This window comes from Nerophis ophidion, linkage group LG26, assembly GCF_033978795.1.
Source record: "Nerophis ophidion isolate RoL-2023_Sa linkage group LG26, RoL_Noph_v1.0, whole genome shotgun sequence".
Taxonomy (NCBI): Eukaryota; Metazoa; Chordata; class Actinopteri; order Syngnathiformes; family Syngnathidae; genus Nerophis; species Nerophis ophidion.
In genome coordinates, this window is record NC_084636.1 from 697025 (window position 1) to 706964 (window position 9940).

The window sequence follows — 9940 nt, forward strand, 5'->3', positions numbered from 1 at the left end:
AAGAAATACACAAATAATTAAGAAATGTGCAATAAAACCAGTACCAGATTGTACTACCCTTCTAGTCCGTTCAGCAATCAGGTGTCAAACAAAAGACTTGCATCTGAGAATTGGTTCTCACCGCTCACTTAACATTCAAAAGACTGGTTTTGTTTGCCAAGGTGGCATCTCTGCTTTAATCTACTTTTGGACTTCTGGACTGGCTGTTTGGTTTTTGGTTAAGCTACTAAGATTTTGGCCGAGGTCGGCCAGCATTAGCACGTTGGGTCCGGTCCAACCGAAAATAACTTTTGCAGATGTTTAGATGGGAGACCACTCTGTACCTCCATGTTGTTGCGTTGCACTCGGCTGCTGTTTGGCGGCTGGTAGGCCACCTTCATGTCCTGCAGGTCCAACCATGTAAAGGACCCGATGGGTTTGGTGTGGTCGTCCAGGTGAGTGATGTAGCCTTCCGGCGGCGGGACGGTCACATTGAACACCAGCTGGTCTTTAGGCGTCTCGTGGTCTTCGGCATCCAGGGCGTCCGTAGTGAACGGGGTGAGGATGAACTGGTCCACCTCCAGGATGAAGGAGGCCATGAAGGAGGCCTGAGGCAGCTGGTTGGGCATGGCTCCACGGATCACAATCGGTAGCCACAGCGTCTCCGTCTTGAAAAGCATACAAAAGAAAGTTTTAGTCTGGTGTCTGGCAGGGTGTGAACGACAGTGATGATCATGCAACACGTCGCAAAGAGACACGGTGAGCAAGTGTAGAATATTTGGATGCTAAATCTCTTTAGTTGTTTAGCGAGAAAAGTGAGGGGAAGCGACGCCTCTTGCCTGCCAACCAAATATCACAACTCCTCACATTCCGGCAGCTCTTTGATTCTTCAGTGGACTTTTGGAGGTTGCATGAATCAGAGTTGATTAACGTGACACTTCTTTGCTCCTTTACACTGCTAACATTAGGCTATGGTAGCATTTTCAGAGATTAGCTAGTGTAACCTATACGTGCTACAAATCAATGCAATCTATTATTTATGGGGTGTTATGGCCTAGGAACAGAAGACTACTTTCAACTCCTAGAGAGAGACAGAGCTTGAATTGTAGTTTGGTTGACACCGTGTATTAGAGAATTAGTGATGGACAGCAGATATATACACACAATGATGGACAGCAGATATATACACACAATGATGGACAGCAGATATATACACACAATGATGGACAGCAGATATATACACACAATGATGGACAGCAGATATATACACACAATGATGGACAGCAGATATATACACACAATGATGGACAGCAGATATATACACACAATGATGGACAGCAGATATATACACACAATGATGGACAGCAGATATATACACACAATGATGGACAGCAGATATATACACACAATGATGGACAGCAGATATATACACACAATGATGGACAGCAGATATATACACACAATGATGGACAGCAGATATATACACACAATGATGGACAGCAGATATACACACACAATGATGGACAGCAGATATACACACACAATGATGGACAGCAGATATATACACACAATGATGGACAGCAGATATACACACACAATGATGGACAGCAGATATACACACAATGATGGACAGCAGATATATACACACAATGATGGACAGCAGATATATACACACAATGATGGACAGCAGATATATACACACAATGATGGACAGCAGATATATACACACAATGATGGACAGCAGATATATACACACAATGATGGACAGCAGATATATACACACAATGATGGACAGCAGATATATACACACAATGATGGACAGCAGATATATACACACAATGATGGACAGCAGATATATACACACAATGATGGACAGCAGATATACACACACAATGATGGACAGCAGATATATACACACAATGATGGACAGCAGATATATACACACAATGATGGACAGCAGATATATACACACAATGATGGACAGCAGATATATACACACAATGATGGACAGCAGATATACACACACAATGAGTTGAATGGCCATTCAACATGAAAGGTAATTGAAGACACAACACAAGTACTATAAACATATACACAATTGCATTGAACTATTCAGTGTCTCTGGATGTTGTTTAAATGTCAGTTCAGATAGTTGTTCTTGGGGGAAAAAGGATGGCAGTACAGTCCATGTGCTGCAGGTAAAGTGACAATTTTAAAGTGTTGACTGGAGAGTCTCCTACCAGCCCAGACAGAGCAGGTTGTGCTCAGCTTCCTGGCTGGAATCTTCCAAACTTGATCCTTGGACTAGGTGATTCTTTTCCTTAGCTGGCCATCAAAAAGAGAAGCCTGGCCTGTGTAAGCCAGGACTATTCTTATAAATCCATGTCTACACAAATAATCTTCTTTAACTATTTGCATTATCCAGTACTCATGATATATTGTTCAATGTATTATTACTATTCATAATAAATATTCAATAATTTCTAGTTCTTTCCTCCATATTGTACAATATAAATCAATAAACATATCAGAATCCCAATATGCAATAAAATGCTGAAATAACCCTTAGCAGCATAATTATGAGCAACACAAAGCAGTCAGTGCACTAAATGTGCTTATGATCCAAACACACATAAAAGTACATTCAATACACAAATGTGATCATTAGTTGAAGTCATACACCTTTTATATGGAGGATTGAGAATATTCCAGAAAGAAGAAAGATGAATGCTTCAAGTGCTATTGTCATCAATATGGACTCACCAACTCAGCTTCTACAGTCAAACTCAGCTTAAAGACAAAGAAACCCGGCGCTGGAAGTCAGTTGTATAAAGTTACAAAATAGGCATGTAGTTTAAAATCCGTCAGCACAATATTTCAGGTGAAACCGATATTTAAAAGCTACCTCAAGCAGAAATACGATCGATCTTCCCATCCCGTCCTGTCCCCTGGCTACTTCCTGCTTGCGGCTCATAAGCACCACCGATTGGACCGCGGCGGTCACGTGACAAGGGAGAGTGCACCGAGCTCCCAAAGAGTAAACAGAGCAAGAGCATACCAGTCACTTCCTGCTACCGGCATACAACTACAGCTGATTGGACTGTGGCGGTCACGTGACTAGGAAGCGCACAACGAGTAAATAGAAAGGCAAGAGCCTAATAGTCTCTGTTTGTATGTATTTGACACCAGCATGTTAGCATGTTTTGAACTCAATTTTGAAAAGATGTAATCCAGGGGTCAGGTGACATGTACCTCCAGCAGTGCCCTGGTAGCCTGCTCCCTCAGCTCCACACTGATGGCGACATAGTCTACGTCAGGGGATGGCGGACTGAGGTGTTGATACTTAAGGCCTGAGGTCAGGAAGTCCTGGCAGCTGGTTTTCAGGGAGCGGACCTCCTTGGTGCCACCCTTGCAGGCTTTGTTTCCCGGGCAGAGCGCCGCCACGTCCCGACCTGCATGGCGATAGAAAGTGACAAAAGTTGATATCTACCAGGGTACACTGACGCCTGGTACCAGAACCAAGCACAGGTTGGCCCTGTAGTCATGCACCTTTCCTCTGAGAGGCGTCGTCCTCCCTCACTAGATGACCCATTGCCAGCACGCCGGCGCCTGATGTAACCAGTCGGACTGTGCACACTGCGTCGTCTCTGGGTTTTATGTTGAGCACTGAGCGGTCAATGGGGTTGGACAGCGCGTAGAAGTCAGGAACCACCAATCCAGTACTACCCAAGTCCGCAAGACTGGAACCAGAATCCACCACTCGCACTGGAAGAACCACCGTCTCCACCAATGTCTCTGAAGATGAGAACCTCCACGGAGACAACATCATCCAAGGACTTTATCAAACTGGACTTGGACTTAGAAGTGGACCAATTCTACTGGTCCAGTCATTCAGGGCAGAATGTATCGGTGGACTGTTGTTAATTCAAGATTTCGTTTGGATCTTGGACTCAACTAAGAAATATATTTGACGCAGGACTAGAAATAAAAGGAATGTACTTAAGACAAGAATAAAGAATAGTTCCTGATTCAGAACTAGAGACAGAGAACATAATTGAACTTATTAACCAGGGGACAAAAACAGAGTGGACTAGGGACTACAGACCAATAACAGGACTGGATTCAGTATTAGAGACAAAGAACAGAACTGTATTCAGGACTACAGACAGAACACAACTGGAGTTGGGACGGCAACCAACCTGTAGACCCGGAGTAGGACAGAGTCCTGGTCCAGTAGAGGACTCCCGTGGTGTTGGTACTTGATTTGGTGGGGCAGGAAGTCGCAGTCAAACACCTGTCAACAAAATCGTTGAGCCTGTGCTGATGCATCAGGTCAGAGGTTAAAGTGGGTGTGTCCTAACCTGCGGCGTGAGGCGGCCCACTCGCTGCATGACGGGCTCGTTGAGGACCACCTCCACCTTGCAGTGGGCGTCAGCCTCCGCACTGATGGTCAGCTGTTCTTTGGTGAGGAAGGCAGATCTCCCTCTCGCCACCTCCATGCCCACATTGACCACCACCAGCGTCTCACCGCCCACAGCGAGCGCCGCCGCCAGCAAGAAGAGGGCGCAAACGGCGGCCATGTTGAATGTGGATGGGAAAACTTCCTGTCAAGCAGATTTGATGTCACTATTGCTTATGCTAATGACTTTCACCGGATTAACTGACTCTAAATCCTACAAATATCTTCAGAAAACTCTGAAGTCACAAGGCCGAGACTTGTGGTTGACTTACTTTGCTGAGCGGGTGTTGCTACGGACAAGTTAGTCGTGCGAGAGGCCGAGACTTGTGGTTGACTTACTTTGCTGAGCGGGTGTTGCTACGGACAAGTTAGTCGTGCGAGAGGCCGAGACTTGTGGTTGACTTACCTTGCTGAGCGGGTGTTGCTACGGACAAGTTAGTCGTGCGAGAGGCCGAGACTTGTGGTTGACTTACTTTGCTGAGCGGGTGTTGCTACGGACAAGTTAGTCGTGCGAGAGGCCGAGACTTGTGGTTGACTTACCTTGCTGAGCGGGTGTTGCTACGGACAAGTTAGTCGTGCGAGAGGCCGAGACTTGTGGTTGACTTACTTTGCTGAGCGGGTGTTGCTACGGACAAGTTAGTCGTGCGAGAGGCCGAGACTTGTGGTTGACTTACCTTGCTGAGCGGGTGTTGCTACGGACAAGTTAGTCGTGCGAGAGGCCGAGACTTGTGGTTGACTTACCTTGCTGAGCGGGTGTTGCTACGGACAAGTTAGTCGTGCGAGAGGCCGAGACTTGTGGTTGACTTACCTTGCTGAGCGGGTGTTGCTACGGACAAGTTAGTCGTGCGAGAGGCCGAGACTTGTGGTTGACTTACTTTGCTGAGCGGGTGTTGCTACGGACAAGTTAGTCGTGCGAGAGGCCGAGACTTGTGGTTGACTTACTTTGCTGAGCGGGTGTTGCTACGGACAAGTTAGTTGTGCGAGAGGCCGAGACTTGTGGTTGACTTACCTTGCTGAACGGGTGTTGCTACGGACAAGTTAGTCGTGCGAGAGGCCGAGACTTGTGGTTGACTTACCTTGCTGAACGGGTGTTGCTACGGACAAGTTAGTCGTGCGAGAGGCCGAGACTTGTGGTTGACTTACCTTGCTGAGCGGGTGTTGCTACCGACAAGTTAGTCGTGCGAGAGGCCGAGACTTGTGGTTGACTTACTTTGCTGAGCGGGTGTTGCTACGGACAAGTTAGTCGTGCGAGAGGCCGAGACTTGTGGTTGACTTACCTTGCTGAACGGGTGTTGCTACGGACAAGTTAGTCGTGCGAGAGGCCGAGACTTGTGGTTGACTTACCTTGCTGAGCGGGTGTTGCTACGGACAAGTTAGTCGTGCGAGAGGCCGAGACTTGTGGTTGACTTACTTTGCTGAGCGGGTGTTGCTACGGACAAGTTAGTCGTGCGAGAGGCCGAGACTTGTGGTTGACTTACCTTGCTGAGCGGGTGTTGCTACGGACAAGTTAGTCGTGCGAGAGGCCGAGACTTGTGGTTGACTTACTTTGCTGAGCGGGTGTTGCTACGGACAAGTTAGTCGTGCGAGAGGCCGAGACTTGTGGTTGACTTACCTTGCTGAGCGGGTGTTGCTACGGACAAGTTAGTCGTGCGAGAGGCCGAGACTTGTTGTTGACTTACCTTGCTGAGCGGGTGTTGCTACGGACAAGTTAGTCGTGCGAGAGGCCGAGACTTGTGGTTGACTTACCTTGCTGAGCGGGTGTTGCTACGGACAAGTTAGTCGTGCGAGAGGCCGAGACTTGTTGTTGACTTACTTTGCTGAGCGGGTGTTGCTACGGACAAGTTAGTCGTGCGAGAGGCCGAGACTTGTGGTTGACTTACCTTGCTGAACGGGTGTTGCTACGGACAAGTTAGTCGTGCGAGAGGCCGAGACTTGTGGTTGACTTACTTTGCTGAACGGGTGTTGCTACGGACAAGTTAGTCGTGCGAGAGGCCGAGACTTGTGGTTGACTTACTTTGCTGAGCGGGTGTTGCTACGGACAAGTTAGTCGTGCGAGAGGCCGAGACTTGTGGTTGACTTACCTTGCTGAGCGGGTGTTGCTACGGACAAGTTAGTCGTGCGAGAGGCCGAGACTTGTGGTTGACTTACCTTGCTGAGCGGGTGTTGCTACGGACAAGTTAGTCGTGCGAGAGGCCGAGACTTGTGGTTGACTTACTTTGCTGAGCGGGTGTTGCTACGGACAAGTTAGTCGTGCGAGAGGCCGAGACTTGTGGTTGACTTACCTTGCTGAACGGGTGTTGCTACGGACAAGTTAGTCGTGCGAGAGGCCGAGACTTGTGGTTGACTTACCTTGCTGAGCGGGTGTTGCTACGGACAAGTTAGTCGTGCGAGAGGCCGAGACTTGTGGTTGACTTACTTTGCTGAGCGGGTGTTGCTACGGACAAGTTAGTCGTGCGAGAGGCCGAGACTTGTGGTTGACTTACCTTGCTGAGCGGGTGTTGCTACGGACAAGTTAGTCGTGCGAGAGGCCGAGACTTGTGGTTGACTTACTTTGCTGAGCGGGTGTTGCTACGGACAAGTTAGTCGTGCGAGAGGCCGAGACTTGTGGTTGACTTACTTTGCTGAGCGGGTGTTGCTACGGACAAGTTAGTCGTGCGAGAGGCCGAGACTTGTGGTTGACTTACCTTGCTGAACGGGTGTTGCTACGGACAAGTTAGTCGTGCGAGAGGCGGAGACTTGTGGTTGACTTACCTTGCTGAGCGGGTGTTGCTACGGACAAGTTAGTCGTGCGAGAGGCCGAGACTTGTGGTTGACTTACTTTGCTGAGCGGGTGTTGCTACGGACAAGTTAGTCGTGCGAGAGGCGGAGACTTGTGGTTGACTTACCTTGCTGAACGGGTGTTGCTACGGACAAGTTAGTCGTGCGAGAGGCCGAGACTTGTGGTTGACTTACCTTGCTGAGCGGGTGTTGCTACGGACAAGTTAGTCGTGCGAGAGGCCGAGACTTGTGGTTGACTTACTTTGCTGAACGGGTGTTGCTGTGTCTTCAGTGCACGTGTTCACATGTGAGGAGTATGAAAGCTGTGCAGCGTGAGAGTCGGCCAGCAGACAGGAAGTGTGCTGACAAACTCCAAGACTTTTACAACACACACACACACACACACACACACACACACACACACACAAACCCCCACCCCCGCTTGGCCCACACTCCCTCCTGCTCCTCATGTCCTGTTGTCCCACCTAAAGAACGTGAAGAAGTTTATTGAAAAGAAAGCCTGTCAGGACTACACATCATCTTAGCTAAAGTCCGTCAGCCCAGTCTTTCTTTTCATCTTCATGGCCCTCATTAGTTCCCTCGACCCGGCCCCCTGGTGGCGCTGTGGAGCTCCCACCAAGAAGCAAGCACTGGTATGATCCGTTCCAGGGTCAAGCTGTGGCTATGTTTGAAGTGGCAAAGAAGTGAAGAAGAAGAAGGTGACCTAACTTCTTGTCTGTATCTTCATCATCTCATCCATTTCAGGAAAGTGTACAGCTCCCTAAATTGTACTTTCCACACGCTAACAAGGCGCCGTGGTATCGTTGCTGCATTGTTTGTGTAAACAACAACAATAGTTTGTGTGTGTGTTGAGAAGAAGGGAAAAGTGTGACTTCCACTCGACTGTCCGCCTGCTCTGATGTCTTCTGACTGTTAGCCTTTGCGTGGTGACTCCAGCGTTTGGCCTGCCGCCCACCTCGGACCCCCTGGGGCTGCTGTCAGCCTGACGTTAGCCTGGAATTAATTTCCCCTTCTCGCTGACCCGGAATGTCACCCTGCAACGGACCGGAGCGGCCTAAAAAGGAAATGGGCGCTTAACTGGACTCGTTGACGTTCCCCCATACTGAAGCCCCGCCCCCTGCTGGCCTGTCTTACTCTGCGGGCTGGAGAGGAATGCAAGGACTATCTGGACCAGGGGTGTCCAAACTCAGGGCTGCACTAGTTTTATATTTAATGTAGCTTTTTGAAGCCTTAGAGCTCTCCTCAAGTTGAGAACATGTTCAAGGTCCTGTGGGCCTGATAGGAAATCAGGCATAAAAGTTTGAAAAGTAAGTCATATTTTTCTTTCTTTTTCTTTTTCTTTTACCTTCAAGCCTTAAATCTCTAGATCAGGGACGCCAAGAGTGGCCAAATTTGGTCCGACGTGTCATTTCGTTTGGGCAGCCCTAGGGCGATCTTTAAATCATGAATGGCATGTTCACAATCATGGATGGCATGTTCACAATCATGGATGACATGTTCACAATCATGGATGACATGTTCACAATCATGGATGACATGTTCACAATCATTAATGGTATGTTCACAATCATTGATGGCATGTTCACAATCATTGATGACATGTTCACAATCATGGGAGGCATGTTCACAATTATTGATGGCATGATCACAATCATGGATGACATGTTCACAATCATTGATGGCATGTTCACAATCATTGATGGCATGTTCACAATCATTGATGGCATGTTCACAATCATGGATGACATGTTCACAATCATTGATGACATGATCACAATCATTGATTGCATGTTCACAATCATTAATGGCATGTTCACAGTCATTGATGGCATGTTCACAACCATGGATGGCATGATCGCAATCATGGATGACATGTTCACAATCATTGATGACATGTTCACAATCATTAATGGCATGTTCACAATCATTGATGGCATGTTCACAATCATTGATGACATGTTCACAATCATTGATGGCATGTTCACAATCATGGATGGCATGTTTACAATCATTAATGGCATGTTCACAATCATGGATGGCATGTTCACAATCATTGATGGCATGTTCACAATCATTAATGACATGTTCACAATCATTAATGACATGTTCACAATCATTGATGGCATGTTCACAATCATTAATGGCATGTTCACAATCATGGATGACATGTTCACAATCATTGATGACATGTTCACAATCATTGATGACATGTTCACAATCATGGATGGCATGTTCACAATCATTGATGACATGTTCACAATCATGGATGGCATGTTCACAATCATTAATGACATGTTCACAATCATTAATGACATGTTCACAATCATTGATGGCATGTTCACAATCATTAATGGCATGTTCACAATCATGGATGACATGTTCACAATCATTGATGACATGTTCACAATCATTGATGACATGTTCACAATCATGGATGGCATGTTCACAATCATTAATGGCATGTTTACAATCATGGATGGCATGTTCACAATCATTGATGACGTGTTCACAATCATGGATGGCATGTTCACAATCATTAATGGCAAGTTCACAATCATTGATGGCATGTTCACAATCATTGATGACATGTTCACAATCATGGATGGCATGTTCACAATCATTAATGGCATGTTCACAATCATGGATGGCATGTTCACAATAATTGATGGCATGTTCACAATCATAGATGGCATGTTCACAATCATAGATGGCATGTTCACAATC

General features: G+C 47.0%; 1 protein-coding gene across 1 annotated transcript in view; it reads right to left on the reverse strand.

Moving 5' to 3' along the window:
* Positions 1-8491, reverse strand: part of frem1b (Fras1 related extracellular matrix 1b) — an 83934-nt gene extending 75443 nt beyond the window's left edge. The window contains exons 1-6 of the mRNA XM_061888744.1: positions 7458-8491; positions 4341-4583; positions 4179-4273; positions 3529-3788; positions 3232-3431; positions 324-647 (exon numbers count right to left, since the gene is read on the reverse strand). Of these exons, the coding sequence (XP_061744728.1) occupies positions 324-647; positions 3232-3431; positions 3529-3788; positions 4179-4273; positions 4341-4559 (1098 nt within the window). The 5' untranslated portion in view covers positions 4560-4583; positions 7458-8491. The remainder of the gene's footprint in view (positions 1-323; positions 648-3231; positions 3432-3528; positions 3789-4178; positions 4274-4340; positions 4584-7457) is intronic.
* Positions 8492-9940: the final 1449 nt, after the last annotated feature.